At 48.1% G+C, this 19,297-nt stretch overlaps 1 protein-coding gene across 3 annotated transcripts; it reads right to left on the reverse strand.

The window, feature by feature from the left end:
* Positions 1 to 1,451: 1,451 nt before the first annotated feature.
* DENND11 (DENN domain containing 11) lies at positions 1,452 to 17,297 on the reverse strand. 3 transcript variants are annotated; one of them, XM_056339226.1, is made up of 9 exons: positions 16,974 to 17,297; positions 10,951 to 11,050; positions 9,741 to 9,869; positions 8,890 to 9,043; positions 8,501 to 8,639; positions 7,942 to 8,073; positions 7,605 to 7,755; positions 7,076 to 7,144; positions 1,452 to 5,958 (listed from the first exon to the last, which is right to left on the reverse strand). In XM_056339226.1, the coding sequence occupies exons 1-9, from the start codon at positions 17,206 to 17,208 to the stop codon at positions 5,763 to 5,765; spliced, it is 1,305 nt and encodes a 434-aa protein (XP_056195201.1). In that variant the 5' UTR covers positions 17,209 to 17,297; the 3' UTR covers positions 1,452 to 5,762. The 3 variants fall into 3 exon arrangements, with proteins under 3 accessions (XP_056195201.1, XP_056195200.1, XP_056195202.1); XM_056339225.1 differs by having other exon boundaries at positions 9,711 to 9,869; positions 16,974 to 17,296; XM_056339227.1 differs by lacking the exon at positions 16,974 to 17,297 and adding an exon at positions 11,484 to 16,715 and having other exon boundaries at positions 9,711 to 9,869.
* Between the last annotated feature and the right edge of the window lie 2,000 nt (positions 17,298 to 19,297).

Below are 19,297 nucleotides of genomic sequence, written 5' to 3' on the forward strand. Positions count from 1 at the left end.
TTATAACTTAGGAGTTCAGATGATTCTGCCTTGCTTACTGGAAGAAAAAAATTAATCCTTATTTTTCTGATGTTATTGTTGGTACGTAGTGTCCCTGTTACATTGTGATCTAGTGTAAATTCATCTGTTGATTCTTTGCTGTAATCAAAATAAGGACATTAGTGAATTGACTTCCAGCAGCTTTGTTAAAGACCGTGTCCTGGCTGCATGCTGCTGCAACAGCAGCCTCTGCTGGAGTCTTGCTAAAAGGAAAAAAGCTTTGGATGGAGAAGGAGGGTTGGTTTTCTGCAGGATGCTGGAACCAAATTGAATGCTGTCCCTTCCCTTGACTATACTGTGGAGAAACTTAATTACCTAAGCTACTGGGGCAAGCACTCATCCCTTTCTTAGCTAAGATCTAAGGGAGCAGAAGGCTGCTAGTTCTTTTTAATAGTTATGCTGGTGCTAGGGCCTGTGTTGTGTTGTCTTTCTTTTATCTGCAGCAATTAAGAGTGCCCAGCAGCCCCCTGGGTCACTCTCTAAGGAACGTGTTGGCTGTGCTCTGCTCTTTTTGCTTGCCACAGAGACACCTGGAACGTTGCTCTGCAGCCACTGGCTCATTCAGAGTCAGTTCTCACTAGCTGAGTTTTTCCTCAGGCTGATGCTTCTGTAGTAAGATCAGCAATGTTTATTTGGGTTTTTTTCCTCTCAAGTGGCAGGAAACACAAGGCAGCAGCCATTTCAAAAAGGTAAGCTTTAATTGTATTAAAAAATACCCATGTTTTAGTAAGCAGTTTCTCTACACAGCCACAGGCCTATGGGAGCAATCACACATCTGCAAGATGCAAACAACATCAGAGCTGTTAGAACTACAACCAGCCTGCTGCAAGGGGCAAGATGATAAGAACTAACTTCTGATTCATCTGTACCATTTTACAGGGAAAATGACTAATTCTCTTCCATAGTATCAGACACATGGCTCCCATTGCAGTGTGATTCCTTGCTTGAGGGTAGCCAGGAGCTCCCTTCAGAATTGGTATTGATGCTATTCTGATGTTAAAGTACCAAGGATCGTCTGAGACACAGGCTGATATTTAAATATTTGCATCAGCGTAAGTTGAGTAGCTTGTATAAGTACCATTCAAGTAATTTTTCCCCTTCCTCTGCAGTTCAGAGGTCTTCTAGTATGGGGTGGTTCTAGATGTCTGAATTGTAATGTTCAGAGGGGCGGTGTGAGGAAAACATTACATAAAATAAGCAGGGGCTGAACCTGCTACCTACAGTGTTGAGGAAAGGATCAGTTCTCCTGTTTCTGTCTGACAGCAAGACAACTTTCTTGGTACAAACTCCCAGAGAGCAAAGAGGAGTAGAATCCTAGGTCCCACTCACGAAAACACTTATCTTGGCTTCAACTTACAGTCTGTTCTAGAAGGGCTTAAAATACCGTAACATAAAAAGGAAAGATAACCTAATGATGGACCAGCCTAAGGCACCTGTTTATTTTCACCACAAGTAAATATTCCCATTTGAATGGTATTTTGCATTAACCAGGACCTGAAATCCTGGTTCACAGGCATTTACTACCCTCTGGTTTAGACAGACATACCATTCTGTTAAGTTAGTACATTCCAGTCCCTTGCATTTATGTTGCCTTCTCCCATAATCACGAGAACCACTAGCTTTGGGGGTTGGATGGAGAGGAGACCTCAACTAACTTACAAGCTAGGATGAGAGAGTTTGGGTTAGTATGCATGCTTTGTATCTAGACTTTTGCATTAGGACAGAGTGCTTTTGCCCTGCTATTCCAGAAACCACAGCCTTTCCACCTCCCGGAGCAAAGCATGCCTGTCCCTTGCATAGTCTCTCACCAAGAGGGCCACGGCTATTCCTAGCTTTTTGCCCATTAACTTCGGCAGTTCTTAAAATGGAAGAAGTATCACGGTAACGCTGCTTTACAGAGTAAGCTGTTCCGTAAGCTGCCTTCTCTTGAAGAGGTGATGGAACTTTCTTCTGCCTATAAGGATGCTGGATAGGCAAGCTCATCTCCTGTAACAGACGTCACCATTAGCTCTAACATACGTTGGAGTAACTACTTCATAGATGCTAGAAAAGAAGGATGTCTGCCAGACAAGTCTGAACTCCAAGGAAAAGGCCTTCCTCCTAATACCCATTATAGTTCTTAGCTGCGCTTGGCTTTACGCAGCTTGGCCTAACTTTGCAGTGGGAAGACTTCTGCATCATTGAAATGCCTGACAATGGTGTCCTTTGTTCAGATTGAAAATCTAGCTTTTACTTCTCTCTCCCAGGCTTTACCCTCCAATCGGATAGTGCCAGTAGTAATAAATTATTACGCGATTACACCTTTCTAGTGCAACTTGAGTTACGATGCCATTATGAAGCTCTTGCTCGCCTGTTTAAACTCGGAAGTACCAAATGAGAACCTGCTATGGCTATACTGTGTCTTGGGCATTAAGAAAGAAACGTAACAGACTTGGTCTACCAGGGCACACTACACGGTGACTGTAACCACTGTTCAGCCTGGGCTCTGACCACAAGCAACCGACCAGAGGCATCACACCAAAGACATTAAAGGCACCACTGTAAAGGCAAAGTACTTCAAATGGAGAAGGGGATTTTATAGTAATTAGCAATATCCTACCTTCTGCCACGCTTTTCTCTCTCTTTTAATTCAAAATACACCAAGTAACTGTCTCCCTTCCAGCTGCTAGTATTCAAAAAAGCAACTATTAAGTGTCAAGGAGGGGATTTTAAATGCCTGCACTGAACTGTTTCATCTTGAATTAAGTTATCTCCTGGAAAGATAAGATCCAGCTAAATTGGTTCCAAACAAAACCAGCCTGCTGAACAAGCCTTCATGTCCCAAGCCGTAGCCATTTGTTTGTATTATGTACCCACTTACCAAGGACTTTCCACATCTGTCTACAATAAAAGCAATGCCTACTAGAAAAGGAGAGTGCAGGTGGAAAGGTCTTTTGCAGCAAATCAAACAAGCTTAGGAAAGAGAAGTCTTTTTGTTCTGTTTCCTGTCTGGCAACTTTCTGACTTTTGTAGCAGTCACCTGCCAAGAGGGTCTGTAGAGAAGCAAAATTACAAGGAAGAGCAAAACATGCTGTAGCCATCCAGCTGGGATGTAGCACGGATGCTGCTTTGACAGTAATCTGCTTGCTTTGATGCTCCTGTACCCACATGACTGCTAGCAACTGAAGACCTAGTTCCTGGAAAACAGAGGTTTATTAAATGTCAAATAGTAATTTCAGGAGGCTCTGCTTGGTAGGCTCTAGCAGTGCCGTCTAGTAGACCTGATGTTCTGACAGCGTGTGAACACAGCACTCTAATGCAGGGTGTTAGAAATCCTCTGAGTGCAGAGGCTTTAAAATTTCAATGACAAATTAAAGGTTTGTTTCTATTTAGTTCAGCAGAATTGCTACTCACATCGAAGAGAACAGAAAGTCATTAACAGCTGGCCACGGTTAAACTATGTAGCAAACCTGCAAGAAAATGAGAGGAAGAATTGCTAAAAAGCAGTTTCGGTTCCCTTTTTTGTATTTGAAGGAAGTGACCAATACAGTGCCAGCTATACTTCCTCAGGGATCTTCACTGCAGACAGCGTGTTAAAACTGAAGTAGAAGTCAGAAAAAAGCATGGATGTTGTGGATCACTTTTATACTGGAGGTGTCAATTTACAAACAAAGCCTTTTCTTAAGGAAAAGAGACTAGTCTTTTCATTAAATGATATTCATCTCCATTTTTTTCTCCTCTTTCTCATTTTTTTCCCCAGCCTTCTAAGGATGATTATGTTACAGTTGTGAGCAGCTGGCAAAACAAGCAGCAGCATGTTTTATCTTGTACAAAAACATTCAAGCCCTGACAATGCAGGCAGGGGAGCAACTGCTCAGAGACAGGCAGATCACAGGAACATAATATGCTGAAGCTCATACCAATGAACTGTGCAAAAAGCCTTCTGAGGCTCCTGATCCCACACCTCAATAAAACGTCTGAATCCACAGCAAGCAAAACGACCCCTTTGCTGCAGATAGCCAGCCTTCAAGGAAAAACGGGACATGCCAGCCTCCTTCCTTCCAGGAGGAGACAACCCACAATGGGTCTACTTGGAAAGCATTTGCTCCCCTTCTTATTCAAAAGAATTAGCAGGTGAGACTTTGGTGGTTCACGCTGGGTCTCATCCTACAAAATGCTAGGATAAATGGATACATCAGCTACAGTTTGCATTTCTACAAACTGCAGAAAGCCTCTAAGGGTGCTGAAGTCTATTACGGTAGAAGCAGCAGCTAATTAGCTATAGCCACAGTTCAGGAAGAACAGTTGGCTTAGAGCTGATGCTACTACTGGCTGAAGGATTTTGGGCAAAGCAGCATGTCACACCTAGAACCCACAGTACCATTCCGGGATTTTACACAGCGAAGGGATTACGTTTTACTGGGACAGCCTTCCTGGAGGTAACCATGGGTCCTGCATGAACTGAATCCTATTCTTTCCACAGCACAAGAATAAGAAAACACTCTTCATCTGGTTCTACAGCTTCTCTGCCCAGGAAAAAAAAAAAGGCATGCTGTTAGACATTGCTTCTAGCAGCTGTGCCAGTTTAAAACATCAAACTTCAAGGGAACCTCCTGCAAACTGTGAAGCTGTTCTAGCTGAAAGGTCACATACCGCGCTCTGTCTCGCACTGAAAACCAAGGACAGCAGCAGGCAGTGCTGAAGGCTGCTTGACAAAAGGAGGATCAGCAGAAATGTTAAAGCAAAGGAGTGACAAGTACCATCTGCTACAAAGAAGGGCAAGTGACATCAGTTAAAGCATACTTATTCAACCCAATCCGGCCCAGCACCACCTGAGCTGAGGCCAGAGAACATAGTAACTGCAAGGCGGCTTAGTGATGTTGGTCCCTGCTAAATGAGAGACCATCTTGCTGGTTTGAAGATTTTATACCAAAGCAGCAGGTGTGAGGCAACCAAAAACCAGAGAAAGTGGTAGGAGGGATTAAGTACAGATGGTGCTCTTCTCCAGCTATGAGACAGGTAGGCTTAGTCTTTGCCAGTTTATACCGCTTCAAATGATGGAAGTGAAACTCTGCTGCTCCAGTAAGCAAAGTCATAAGATCTTGTAGCACCCCGGTATCACAGACTTGCTTCTGTCATTGATGAGGAGGGGTGACTTTAATCCAACTCGGCTGCTAAAAGTTGGGTGAGGGGTGTTCAAAGGAGTCCTGGGTTTTATCATTGGTTTAACTGTCCCCACCAATAAACGTAGTAGGACAGACGTTCTATGAGACTGGGCTGCTAACAGCCTGTGCCAAAACTCTCTTCAGTCCCCAAGTGGAAGAGGGGTGACAGGAGCGTTTTCCAGTCAAGTCTTGAGAGCTCAGCTACAGCATTTCACATCAAAGTGCTTTCCTGAAGTCTTCAGCCCTCAGGTATCCAGGCTAGGCCAAAACCCAGCTATCACTGGCAACACTGGCAACAGTGAGGATTGGTGCAAAGGTGCCACTGGTCCTATCTAAACAAAACAAACACAAATAAAAGAGAAAGGGAGATAGAAACAAACAAAAAAACCCCTGGAGCCAGGTACTCATTGGGAGGTCGAGGGAGAGAAAATAAAATCACATTTTGTTTTAAAATTATAAATACTCTCCATATAAAGTTATTAAATAACTGTGGTTGTGGTGAGTTCCAGTGATCCTCCTAAGCAGTGTCTGGTAGTCTTAAAGAAGTGATCTTTGCTCCCCATCTCTCTGGCTCTTGGTTTAAGTGCAGCAGGGGTTGTCAATGACTAGCATAACATCAATGCCATACACTTCCAGCAAGTCCATAAGGAAACTTCGATCCCCTTGGGGATCCAGGCCCATGCCTCGTGCGTGGTCAGCTGTCAGTGTCTTGTCCTGGCTAGCCGACACCTCCATCAGTGTCTGAAATATGCGGTTGTTCTGCTCCATGAAAAACCTGTAGGATAAAGTCAGCTAAGATGATGGCATTGGACTCCCAAAAACATAGCATATTTACCAAACAGGCCGCAGAGCCCCAGAACTACCTTTACCACCCTTTAATCACAGATCCCACCTCCTTGGGTGACACTGCAGTAGTTTTCTCTCAACCCTGTGGATGGCCCAGAGTAAACAAAGATAAAGCAGTAACTTCTAATTTACAGCAGTGCTTCTCTGGCTGATTTATGGCCGGCTTCACTCTTCAGAAGCAAGCCATCTTACCAGCTAACGTGTACTTTGTGGTAACCAAGCGGTTACCTGTCAGACCTACAGCTCCTATAATGCAAAGGAGGACACAGTGTTGTCATCCAACCAAGGCGGCACTGGGTAAATAAATTCTCTATTACCGGCACAGAATACAGCAGTGAGAGCTACTTCTTACCTAGTGCTTTCCTAGGAACATGCAAGGCTGTTCAGAAAGAGCTCTGACTACAACTGTGCAGCTCAACGACCACAGCTCTGCCCTGACAGCCCTTCACACGCCTTCATCCCATTACTTTTCACCTGCTGCAGACTGTGAACAATGGCAGCAGGCAGTGAAGGGCTTCAGAGGTGGCAGAGTTGGTTTTCATGTAATTCCATACCTCATACTCTACACCCAGTTCTGATTCGTCTGCCAAGTACAAAGCCAGCCACATCAACGGGCCAGTCCTTCACACGCAGGTCTTATCTCACCGCTGTACCACCCACAGTATGGTACAGTGCCCGCTTCCCATGGACACCGTCCTTCCCTGAGCCAAATCTGGCATGAAAAGTCCTGTACAGCTTATGTTTTCAAAAATGGGAGGGGATTCTTGCATTTCTAATTGTGTTTTTAAAATACTTCTCCCTCCCAGCATTCAAAGAGACCCCAGTGGACACTAATACGGCTGCATTCGGATCCTCAAACTGAAAGGAAGATCATCTGAAGAGGAAGAGCCAGTTTGGTTCCTGGATCCCTAGTGGAAGAGTGCTGACTATGGAATTATGTTAATGATGATATTTCATAATACGCCAAGCAAGTGCAACACGAAATCAGTGAAAGAGACTCCCTAAACCTAACAGTGACCAACTAAGTATTAGAGGTAGCCACTCACAAGATGAAAAGGTCCTCTTCACAGGAGCTACAATCCTCACCCACTTCTTGAGAATACATTAACATCTGCCTGAGAGAAGGGAGACAGTTTAATTGCACATACCTAAGTGAACCTCAAAGTGTTTTGAGAAGACAAGGTTTACGACTAAAAACTTCACATCCATTTCTTGAAGACCAATCAGACTAAAACTGTTGCCCCAGTCTTTATAAGGCACTGGACTAGAAAGCAGGCCATTTTCAGTTCTACTGATCAGTGGTGAACCAATGGTGAGTCATGACCTCTGATTCTCTTCCTGCCTTCTATCTGCTCGATCAGCTCACTGACAGTGACCGTATGTGTGCAGAGTGCGCAGGGGCTCTCGTACCAGTCAGCAACAGTGGAACCAGAATCACAAAGAGATGAGCTGAAGCAGTGGGAAACTTTGAAAATACTAAGACAAGAAGGAAAGCACAGAGGAGCAGTGTCCTCTTTATCCCACATCACACTGCTCTCCTATCAGGACCAGGACCACCCAGATGTCTATTATTACCTCTGGTCATTGAGCCGTCGGTACTTCTCCTTGTCGGCATTGTTAATTTTCAGGAGTGGTTGCAGATGCTCGTGATGTGTCTTCACATTCTGGTTGTCCACATAGACATCATAGAGATCCCGTTTCTCCTCAAAGATCTTTTCTGTTGTACCTGCCAAAATCAGAGATTTTCAGAGGAGCTTGTTGCTTTCCCAGAAGACCAACTGTTCACTCCTGCTTTTGTAGTTAGTCATTCCATGCACATCCTATTTCTCAGCAGTTTCATTCCACAGTCTGGTGTCTCAAGACATCTTGCAGCCTGAAGTTAAAAACGTCACACCTAATCCATCATACTTACAGGCCACATATGATACTTCTGTCTCCAGCATTTCTATGTCTGCCACATTCACATAGAAGAATGGTTTGGACTCTGGGACAGTTCCTCCAAGACCGGGCAGAGAAACATTGGCAAGGCAACAGCAGCAATACACTGCGGACAAGAGAAGTACATCCTGAGATGCTTTCAGTATTCCCTCAAGGGCATTCTGAACCACACTTACCCAGTTCTCCCGCACACTTCTATGAAAGCAACAGTCAGAACTTTGAAATGCCTCTGAACACCAGAACTTCTCAAGTGGGGACATCCTATTTCAGATAGGAAATAATCAGTTCTCCCATAAAAATCCCTGTGCTCACAGGAACTGCGTTTGACATGTCAAGTATGTCCTTGCCCAAAAGGCCTAAATAAAAGCTTTTTGTAGGAAACAGGTAAATGCAGGCTGAACGGTATCTTCACAAGGAATGGCTGCGATGGATTTTGAAGACCTGCATGATGTCTATCCCCTCAGTACCCACAAGCATTTCTGCAGTGCTTCAGCCCACTAGATCAGAGCTCTGTGGTGTCCCTGGAAACATACCTCTATAGCAGACAACTCCAACTGGGGGCGGTGAAAATATCAATATGCGCTTGCGCAGCAGGGCAAACTTCCAGAGGACAAGGATCTGCTCACCGAAGAATTTGATGAACTGAGACATACAGCCAGCAGGGTGTGTGATCTGCAGGTGGAGGGAAAGGGAAGAAAACAGCTCAGAGGTGAAACAGGGACACACGCACAGATGCTAAGTTTAAATGTGGGAGCAAGACGAGCACACAGCAATGACAGAACTGCAGCTTGTAACAGTTCAAGTAACAAAGTCTTATCTAAAGCAGCCTACAAAGCACCAGTGGCTGCTTACATAAAGCATGAGACACCAGCAAGGAGCAGCACACTGCCTATTCCTGCAAGTCTCAGAGCACCCGCCTTACCTTCATCTCTGGGTACATGTATCTGTGGATGGATGGCAGCCAGTGGACAGGTTGCTGGGAGGTGGGAGTGCCCTTGCTGTCAGGGAGAACTCCTTTCTTATCATCATAGAACGCCTCTAGATGGGAGTAGTGCCCTGGCATCTCCAGCTGGTGTCTGGAAAAGAAAGTGAAAAACGGGAGACCTATAGTGTCTCCAGACTCTGCTTATGCAGTGCCTTGCCCCCAGCCAACATCTGCTTTTTCAGCTAGCGAAGGACCCCTGGGTGCCTCAGTTGCACAGACTTAACCAGGAGGGCAGCCAAAGCATCAGGAGTAACGCCATCTTTTAGTGCAGCCAGAGAACACGGGCAGGCCTGAAGCAGAAAGCGAGCTGATGTATGCAGAGTACCGATCCCATTTTCAGTATGCTCAGGTACAAACAGCTTTCCCTTCTACCATCACCATTTTCCCTGCCAGGTCCACTCAACACAGCTGAAGCACACACCTAGCCAGGATGACCATCACAGGTTTAGAAGCCTTCTGTGAGCCCTCAGTAAAATGGTTTTCAGAAGGAGAAAAGAACTTCTTGTCCTCTCAGTTCTCCCCCTTGACACTTACGTCCCCACAAAATAAGTAGGGTTTGGATAGCATCTGACTAGGCTGGTAGCAATGAACAGACTGCTGCTAATCAGTTCCTCACCTCCTTCCCATTGAGAACCTGTAACTCCTTCTGGAGTAGTCGTCATTCAGGGAAATCACAGCTCAGCACTGTAGCCAAATTCTCACTCACACCTACAACCGCTCCCCATCGAGGCAGCGTTACCTCTTCCCAGGGAACTTACCTGACCTGATTCTCTAGGAAGTGCATGTACCTATACAGCAGGGTGTAGGAAGGAGAGAGAATCCCCACGGACTTCATGCGGGCACCACGCTCTAACTCACTCTCCACAGGCATGTTGGCAAAGCAGGCCAGGCCAAAACAGAGCCCTTTCCGGAAATAACTGGAAACAAATGTTTGACAGAAGGGTTAATGTTAAAGAGAGGGAAAAGGAAGAAAGGAAGGTAACTGACTGCTTAAAATACTGATTTGGGAACACCGTTCCTTCTTTAAGGAACTCCCTGAAACCCCACCATGCTATCTGAAGGGCTGACGACAGGCCTTGGGTGTCCCAAATCTTCTCAGGAATAAGCCAGGACATTTAAGGCAAGAGTTCCTAGAAGTCCCCACTAAAGCCCCTACCAGCCACGTCACAGGCTGGTAAGGAATGCAAGTAAGGTAAGAACTTGAAAGGAAGACCAGCAGAGGATGCAGGACGCAGTCAGCGCAGTGCCCTTCTTCCAAGGAAGAAAAGCCTGCAGTGCGTGAAGTTCTGAGTATAGTTACCTAGTTATATTTTGGGTGCCATCGTGGTGAAGCATACTATAGCCGAGTGCAAGGGTTCAGTTCATGTGCCTTTGAGAAATTAACTTATTCCCGACTAAAAGCAATTGTGACGCTGCAATGCCTTGCAAAACATTGCTGCATTGCAACGCTGGGTTAGTAAAAGGATGGGAACACAGAAAATTCCTAGCTTATGTCTTTCCACTGAAGGAGCCAGCAAACAAGAAAGTGAAAAGGGACTGTTTATTACAACATTTAAAGGATCCAAGAGCACTGGCAGAATTAAAAACTTTTTTCCCCAAGTCCAGTTCCTGCAAAATACTTCCCATTTCACAGTTCTACCATTCTTTCCCCTTCACCCTAGGCTTCTGCTGACAGTCCCAATAGTGGCAGTGCAGGCTGATTTGCCCAATATGCACTAAAATTTGCACACCACTGAGAACCTGGCCTGCCCTGCTCACCAGTTGACCTCCACTAGCAAAACTGTCATACGGCAGATCCCTACAGCTAGCTGGTACTTTGTATGATGTTGAGAGTATCTGAAAATTACCTTTGGCTCAGCTAGATACGCTTTAGCAGCACATTTATGCAGGAACTTGACTCCACATATTATATTTTTCTTGCATATTTTGAATTAAGGGGTGGTGGTGTAGATGTACAGCTAGGAGAAAGAAGTAGTAATATAGCTCAGACATACTCACATAAAATCTGACTGGATTTTGTGAGACCCGCTTGCCATGGATTTGAATTCCACGCCTTCCAAATCAATATCTTGGGGTAAACACCACTCCACCATGTTGCCTGCAGAGAAGCAGATTTGTTTGGCTGAACTTGAACACAGTACTCATTACTAAAGGGCAAACACCAACAACGGCAAGTTGTTGCTGTTACATCACTGGGTGCCAGTAACAGTGCACTAACGCAACTCCTGAACTCCTAAACTGTCACAGACAGCAGCTGACATACTATAGTCCACACATCTCTTGTAAACGTTACTTGTTGCGGCACAACTCCCAGAAACTGCAGGACTTTTGGAGCCATTTCTGAAGCTAGCACTATTTTGTGGGTTTATCCTTTATAAAATTAATGACAGAGCGGCTACAATTTTACCTGACAGTGGATAGGCTACGGTATTGACACTTACACTCAGGCCGTCTACACAAGTATCTGATACAGAACAAACCCAAAGTATAAACTACTGCTCTTTAGGATGAGTTTGTGTGACAGCTCATACCACCATCGGTTTTGTCCTTTGGCTGTGCTTGGCAGTGCTGGTCAAACAGGGACCCCTACACCAACATCCCAGTCATCACTACTTCCCTGGAATCTCTCATATTTTGTCTAGAATAGGAGGAGTTAGCTGAAGCTTTATGTGGAGGCTGAGGTGATCCAAGTACTGCAACACGTTTGTGCATGCTAGAATAACCAAACAAAAAAGCAGATAAATTACAAGCTAGATCAAGATTAGTGAACATCTGTCACCTGCCAACCCAAGCAGAAAGCATGCAGTTGTTCAGGGGAAAAGGCCACCTGAGAAGCCTGATCCTGGAACAAACGAGACCAGAGAAGTCACAACAAGTCCCTAAAGCCAATGAAGTCCTGCTCTGCCACTGACAAGCTTACCACAGACAAAAAAGGGGACGTCTCATGCCTTCCCACACCAGCACTTCAGAGCCTAAGCCGCTCATCTGGACACTCCCACTGAACCAAGATATGCTCCAGATCTGCCCACTGAGTTTCTGTTCTCTGTCAGCCTGCCCATACCAACAGCATTTGAAGTAACGTGGCTTACTTTTATGTAGGTAAACGTAAAAGTTTACGTTACAGTTAAGTCATGTTTATGTAAAAAGTTACAAACATTCTCCAATACAATGCAATGGCAGATGCAGCCCAAAGATGCTTTCTACTGGTACAGTCCTTCCCCTGCCCTTTGGGATAAGCATCCCACTGTGCTTGCACAGACAGGGCACATTTGGAAGGGCCTTACACTCAGCTGAGAGAGATATCTGAATATGACGCCTCATTTCTGAAGCCTGTCTTTTGTTACTCATACTGCACAAGTATATGCATGCACTCTCGCACAGGAATTATGCTTAGCTACTGACATTTAAATAGGCTATTTTTCTTCTCACACAGCTACTGCATTCAGCAGACCTTCCCCAACCTTGCCTAGCAAGGACTTCAAAAAAACCCAACACTGTTAAGCGTGGCAACAAGAGAAGTTTTACATTCAACTAACCACTTCTAGCCCAGAAGTAGACCTCTCCCGCAGAGCCAGGCTGGCTGGGGAGCAGCAGCAGCCTCGTGACCCTGAGCACAGCTCTGTGCAATCACACGCAAAACCACAGAGCTCTGCTGTAAAGCATCTTCGCCTCTGAGGCGTGTGAAAGGCTGGCAGAGAAAGCCAGTGACATCATGCCAGCCTGCGCGGTCCCCTGTAGGTTTTGCATATTATATATAGAGGTTGGCTTTTGTTGTTTGGGTTTTTTTTGTGTGTGTGTGTGCTTGGTGTTTTTTTTAAAGGCACAAGACCCTTCCTTGAAAGAGTGAGGAACTCAACTCTTAAAGACTGTTGCCTCTTAACCACAAAGTTGTGGTTAAGGCCAGATCCACTTTTAAGTCTTGCATCGCAGAGAAAACACTTACTGGTCATTACCTATAGATTAACAGATCAATACGCAAGAGTGCCATCAAACAAAGGACACTGTTTTACTTTGTTCAGTTTAGTCACAAACACTACTGTCAGGTATAATATCCATTATAGAGGTGTTGAAGCGGACATGGCCCAAACAGCATCTGTTCTGCAGCAGTAAGTAAGGACAAGATGCCTTGAAACAGATCTTTACCCTACATGTAACCACAAAACCAACTCACATACCATGCAGCTATTTTTTTCTTTCTGGGATCTATCACAAGCAACCCACACCTGTGCTCCTGGCTGTTCCTCACGTCACTTTGCCCTATGAACATACGGGCGACGTGGCAGTCAGAGAACAAACATGGAGATAAGAAAAAAAATTAAGAGTCAGTCTGGTGAAACAGTAGAGCAAACAAAGGAGAAACTTCACCCAGATGCAATAGCAATTGCCAGCCTGCCTGAGAAACCAGAGGAGGAAGGAGCGAGTAGTGAACAAAAACAGGAAGCGTTACCCTTCCCCATGCAGAAAGCAGCTCTCGTGCACACAGGAAACTTTCCAAGTGAGAGTTACCCAGCATTAGAGAGCGGGCAAGTGGTTTGCTGAAAGTCAGATCTCTTGGGAGCTATCTCCCAGCTCCAGACCAGGTAAGAACCAGCACTCTCTGGTGTGCAAGGTTAAGGACATTCTTTCTCTTATTTCCCAAGATCTTTAGTCCCCAGCTGTGCAATGTTACCATGTCGTGGCAGGAGAGAAGCACAAAGTGTGACCTAGCCATCACACTGGCTCCGTTTCCTGTATGGAAGGAATGTGGGACAGAAAAATGGGGTATTTATATGTCGACTGGTGTAAAGTGGATTACTTCCCTCTGTTCCTTCCATTACTCACACGACGCTGTAAGCCAACAGACTGTGAAACCTCAACAAGGTTGACTACCATCATCATCTCCATCGCAGAAAAAGGGCTAAGAAGGTTCAGCCTCTTTTTGACTGTTGTGATCTGACAGAGTTGATATGGCCACGGACTTTGCTTCCTCTTTCTTTATCTCCCTCTCAAAGCAAAATTCATTGTTCTATTTTTCCCCCCACAACTTTTCCCCCAAGACAACTGTGACTCTTGGACAGCACACATGCTCAAACCTAACACCAAGTAAGTCACACCTACCAGATGTATCCCCATTGCTGCCCAAGATAGTGCTGGGTCTCCTGTTATGCCCTGCCCAAGGGAACACCTGCACTAGGAAATTCAGCAGCCTCACCGTGCTCTTTAAGGGGCAGTGTTTGCGCTCATCCGGTGCTCGTGCTGTTTGAAGTGCATCCCCAGCTCATCACTCCGTGAAGGAGGGGACTGCCAAAGGGCAGGGAGCAGCAATCAGATGGCACAGTTGGCTCCAGGGCTGCCACCATTCTGCACTTAATTTACAGCTCACTTTCTGCATTAGCGCCAAAGCCATGTTTGTAATAGTGGTAAAAAGAACTTCTCAAGTGCCACAGGGTTCACCATGCTGGAGGCAGGGACAGCACCACTGATTTAGTAACTGCCTCTTACATTTGGCCACTCACAAGAGCATTGACAGAGTCCCAAGGACACTGGAACCATAAGAGTAGCCTAGCAACCCCGTAACCCACCTGCATAAACTGTTCACGTGCAACTGCCAAGATACAACGAGCTTGTCTGCTTCAAGCCCTTCTAAATTTCGGAGGAAAGCTGTTACATTTTGTATCAGTGTAGTAACCACTCCATCCTTCAAAAGTAAAACATCTCTCACCCCAATCGCTTGCCTGTATTCGAGTAGATGTTACCTGGCACAACTACCCTCCCAGCCACCACCAGAACTTTTGCCTTTCACATGCCTGAGCAAGCTACCAAAGGAAGTCTGCTGTGCTTTTCCTCGCCAGGATCAAGCAGGTTTCCAGCTCAGACACTGACTGGATGATCTCCTTTAAGTCACACACAAGAAAAGGTATCCTTATGAACATTACGGAAGTCCTTCACGCCATCTGATGTGGCTGACCCAGGATTCCCATATCCTCTTTCTGACCCTAGGAAGTTTTGCACCACTACAGATTCAAGATCTTTTTTCCAAGCCCACATCCTCCACAGGGCACTTTGCCTTCCACCTGTGAAGCTGACCTTTGTTGATATGTTCCCGACAGTCCTATCATGCTCCTTACATTCAACATCCATGCTGAGTAGCAGCAGGACGCTACACCTTCCTGGACTTGACAGACTACTCCAAGGCTGATGACACCCAGCATTAACTGCGCATCAGATGTGAGAAGAGCTGTTTCCCAACTTGCCCTGGACTTCATTCAAAGCAACAGCTGGTTCAGACAAACTCCTGAGAAAGCTCAGCTTTCTGCCAACCAAGAAAATCTCACCATTTCATAGATGGCATATGCTCTCAGATTGGAAGACAACCTGCTGTTGCTGCAGTCATCCGGACTCCTCCATGTTTTGGATACTTACGAGGAACACCTCTTCCTTCCATCTCCTGCTGGAAAGATGACATCCAATCTCATTTCAGATTTTGATGAGTCAAGAGTTTCTGACCTCTGGACTGAAGACACATCTCTCTGGTGCAGTATGAGACAGGTAACTTCTTGAAAGCCCCTTGGTGTTTCAGGACGTAGCAGCCATGCTGTTTAGCAGTGTGCATTGCTGACAGCTCATCACACTTGGGGCTCCGTTCTCTTCACAACTTCCTTGGGATTTTCAGTTCAAGACCAGAATTCAGTCTTCACTATCAGAGGTCCCCTGTGAACATGATGTCCGCTACCTCTCCCTTGCATTGAAGAGCCTCACTGCACTTCCCACTGTGCTTCTCAGAGCTCTTTCCTGTCTCTAGGACTTTTGCTATGGATTTGCTAACAAAGCATCTGCCCACAAAGGAAAGAGGTGTTCGCTCCCAGATCTGGATGCAGATGGACTCCTGCACGTCCCAAGCTATTTCCTGAACTCTCTGACTGTACCAAGACTTTCAGCTATGCCCCACTCTTGCCTTTGCATGCCAAACTGCTGCCAGGCAGCCAAAAGACCCAAGAATCTGGCTTGGGACATCAGACCCCTAAGCAGACGTGAAGTGGGTGCTAACTTTCTACCTGTGTCATAACGTCCTGTTTTCGTGGATACCGCTAGAGCAGCAAGACTACGAAAACAAAGTTCTTTTCTGAAATGCTGAATTACAGACTTTAAAAGAATAACCTCTGTCAGTAAAAGAAGTGATACAGCGCCAAAGACCAACAGCGACGAGGGAGACAGATATGGTAGTGAGAGGTGGAAAATGCATTCCCTTGCCCCTCTCCTCTGCCCTCCTGGACCGTAGCACAGCAAAGCATCAGGAGTCCCAGAGATCCCACCAGCAGCCAGCCTCTGAACACAGTCAGCAAGAAACACACAGCCGAGCTGCTGCTGCTGGGGACCATGCCCTGCGCACCTGCCAGATTTACACCTGCCATAACCCCCACGCATCGCCCACGGCCGCGGGCAGCTCTGCGCCGTGCCACCGAGACAGCGGGATGCTCTCAGGACGCTGCTAACAGGTTGGTGGCCCCGACGGCACCGGGCAGGGGCTCAGCCCGAGGCCTGGGCGCAGTGCAGGGCGCAGGGGGTGCCCCAGGGCCACCCCCCGCACCCCGGTCCCGTGTCCCACCGTGGAGCCGAGCTACGAGCGTCCCTGCCCAGGCCACCGGCTCTCCTCAGAGCGGCACCTTCCTCCCGTCCCAAGTCCTTCTCGGCGGGACGGAGCCCAAACGCTCCCCCCTCGCGCTCCGCCCCGCAACCCCCGCGGCTCCCGGTCCCCCGGCGCACGGCGCTCCCCGGCAGGCCGGCGGGGGTACGGGGGGCCCGCAGCCGTGCCGCGACGCCGCGGGTCCCCGCAGGCCGCTCTCCCCGGGCCCGGCGGCGCTGCCCCCGGAGCGGAGGGGGCGCGGCCCCCGCGGGAGGCGGGACGCGAGCGGCGGGACCGCAGCCCGGCCCCGGCCCGCATCCATCTTACGCCAGCGGCACCGGGGAGCCCCAGGCCCGGCCCCTGCAGGCCCCGGCCCGGCCCCCCACGCCCCGGCCCGGCCGCCCCCGGCGCCCCTCACCCGTGCGGGGGTCGAAGGTGACCACGAAGACGGCCACGATCTGGTCCTCCTCCGCCTCCGCCCGCGGCGGCCCCGCCGCCTCCGCCGGCCCCGCGCCGCCCCACGGAACCGCGCTCCAGCCGCCACCGAGTCGCCGCCCGCCGCCGCCGCCCGCCTCGGCCGCGGGCGGCGGCGCCGACACGGCGGGGCCCTCGGCCCAGAAGAGCAGCGGCGCCTCGTCTGCGCGCTCCACCATGGCCGCGGCCCCCCGCCCGACGGCGCCGCGCCGAGCCCAGCCGCGCCGCGCCGCACCGCACCCCCCGCGCCGCACCGGCCGCCGGCGGGGGGCGGCTCCGGGGCGGGGACGGGGGCGCGGAGGCCCCGCCCCGCCGCGGAGGGGGCGGGGCCGGGCGGGCGAGCGGGGGCGGGGCCGCGGTTCCGCGGGGGTCGCGGGCGGGGGCAGGGGAAGCAGCCGGAGCGGCCCCCGGGGGGGCGGCGGGGTCTCGGCTCCCGTGCGGTGCGGTGCGGTGCCAGCTCCCGCGGAGCGCGGCAGGAGCAGGGGTCCCTGAGGCGAGGCGCCGCGCATCCCCCGGCTGCACCTGCTCCCGGGAGGCAGAGCCGGCCTGCCGAGCCCCAGCAGCAGCGCTGAGCGCGGAGCCCTGCCGGGCCGTCCCGCCGGGGGGGCCCGGGGGGAGCAGCCTCCCGGCCGGGCACCCAGCAGCTCCCTGCCGGGAGGAACCCAGCAGCCTCCTGCACCCTCCAGTTGCTGTGGTGGAAGTTGCAAGCCCCAAATTTTGAGCCGGTGATGCTGATCCCGCATGCCGGCTGTGTGTGCATACACACATACATGCGCTATGGAAAGATGTGAAGCAGTTTTCAGAGAAATAAGCAGAATCGGCTTGAGATTAAAAGACGGAGACACAAGCCTGACCATGGCACCCACAGGCAGCCAGCTTCTGTGTTATTGCTATCCTTGTTACCTACCACCAATGACATTAAGTGTCATTAGGTTTACTCGGTTCCCTAGGACTTTCTGATTAATTGGATTACCCAATTAAGCAGGCCACAATTAAAGGGAAGATATTCTCATAAAAGCCTTAATTGTCTAACTTTTTTCCTGTTGAGCAGCTCTGAGTGTTCAATGCGCCATTAAGAAACCCATCATCCAGCTTCTTCAACAGTGTTTTTTTTTTCTTTTTTTTGTTACATTAGCTTCCATTTGCTGTGAGCTTCATTTCAGACAGCTTCAACACTGAGTGGGCATTTTGTTTCACAAAGCCCATGCACAAGTTTACTTTGCAGAGCTATAAACTGCAGTAGGTGGTGTTCAGCAGATGGAGTTTTTCATGGAAGGTGACTGGGAAAGAAAAAAAACAAACCCCAAACCCTGCACAATATTTTGTTACTGTATAAAGAAAAGCCAGATCCTGCAAATACTTGGCTACGTGCTTCACTTTAACCATGTAGACAGTGCCAAGCTTCGTTTTGATGAGTGTTTTTTTGGTGATGCTAAAGTGACAGCTCGTTTCTCTCCTCTCCATCCCCACAGTGGTGCTGGCACGAATGTCAGTCTGTCCCCCAGTGATTCAGACAGGGGAAACAAATCTGCAGTCAAAATTCCTCTGTGACCCGCATGGGCTATTTGCAGTGCAGAGCTGTTCCTGGTCCTCTGCTGTGCGGTGGCACCAGCATCACCCCAGCACAAGGGAGGGGATGCAGCAGGGAAAGTGGCCAGTGACAGGGAGCAGAGGCTGCCAGCGTTGGCTCTGAGACACGTGAAATGTCATCAGCCTCTGAGCTCTCGGCTTTTGGTGAAAAAACACTTGTGGGACAAGAAACCTGCTAGTACCAGAGCTATTTACACTGCTTTGGCAAGCAACCTGGGCCTGCTGAGGGCACACCGCTTGGTGGGTACGTGCAAAAACCAAAGGCCACAGTTTCTACTTTATTACTTCACCAAAATAAAAAATACCTAGGCCAGGAAAGAATATGACCCTTTCAAGAGAAAATAACTCTCCTTCAAAAGAAAACGAACACATTTTCCCTCCAACTGAGGGTTAAGAAATTTGTCACCAGATCTTTGAATAGTCCTCCAGAAAAAAAAAAAAAAAAAAGAAATGAAAATGTGGTGGCTTTTAGTTAGAAGATGCAAGTTGAATAAGTTGAACTTTCTTTAAACAGCAAGCCCAGCTTTTCTCCTTTACATATCACATTCCTCCTGAGAAAAATGAATACTGCCTATAAACCCCAAGGGGAAAAAAAAAAAAGAAAAGTTTTTCAGATAGGATGGAAAACTGGTCTGAAGGAGTTGCATTGTTGTGCTATTAATCAAAATGTAGTTATGA

The sequence above is a fragment of the Falco biarmicus genome, chromosome 5, assembly GCF_023638135.1.
Source record: "Falco biarmicus isolate bFalBia1 chromosome 5, bFalBia1.pri, whole genome shotgun sequence".
NCBI lineage: Eukaryota > Metazoa > Chordata > Aves > Falconiformes > Falconidae > Falco > Falco biarmicus.

Excerpts from the sequence above, each read along its gene's own strand:
- DENND11 (XM_056339225.1), bottom strand. The coding sequence starts at position 17,208 with ATGGTGGAGCGCGCAGACGAGGCGCCGCTGCTCTTCTGGGCCGAGGGC. Across the intron at positions 9,870-10,950 it reads AAAATCCAGTCAGATTTTAT|TTATTTCCGGAAAGGGCTCT; the intron begins GTGAGTATGTCT and ends ATTTGTTTCCAG. Across the intron at positions 8,640-8,889 it reads ACATGTACCCAGAGATGAAG|ATCACACACCCTGCTGGCTG; the intron begins GTAAGGCGGGTG and ends CTCCACCTGCAG.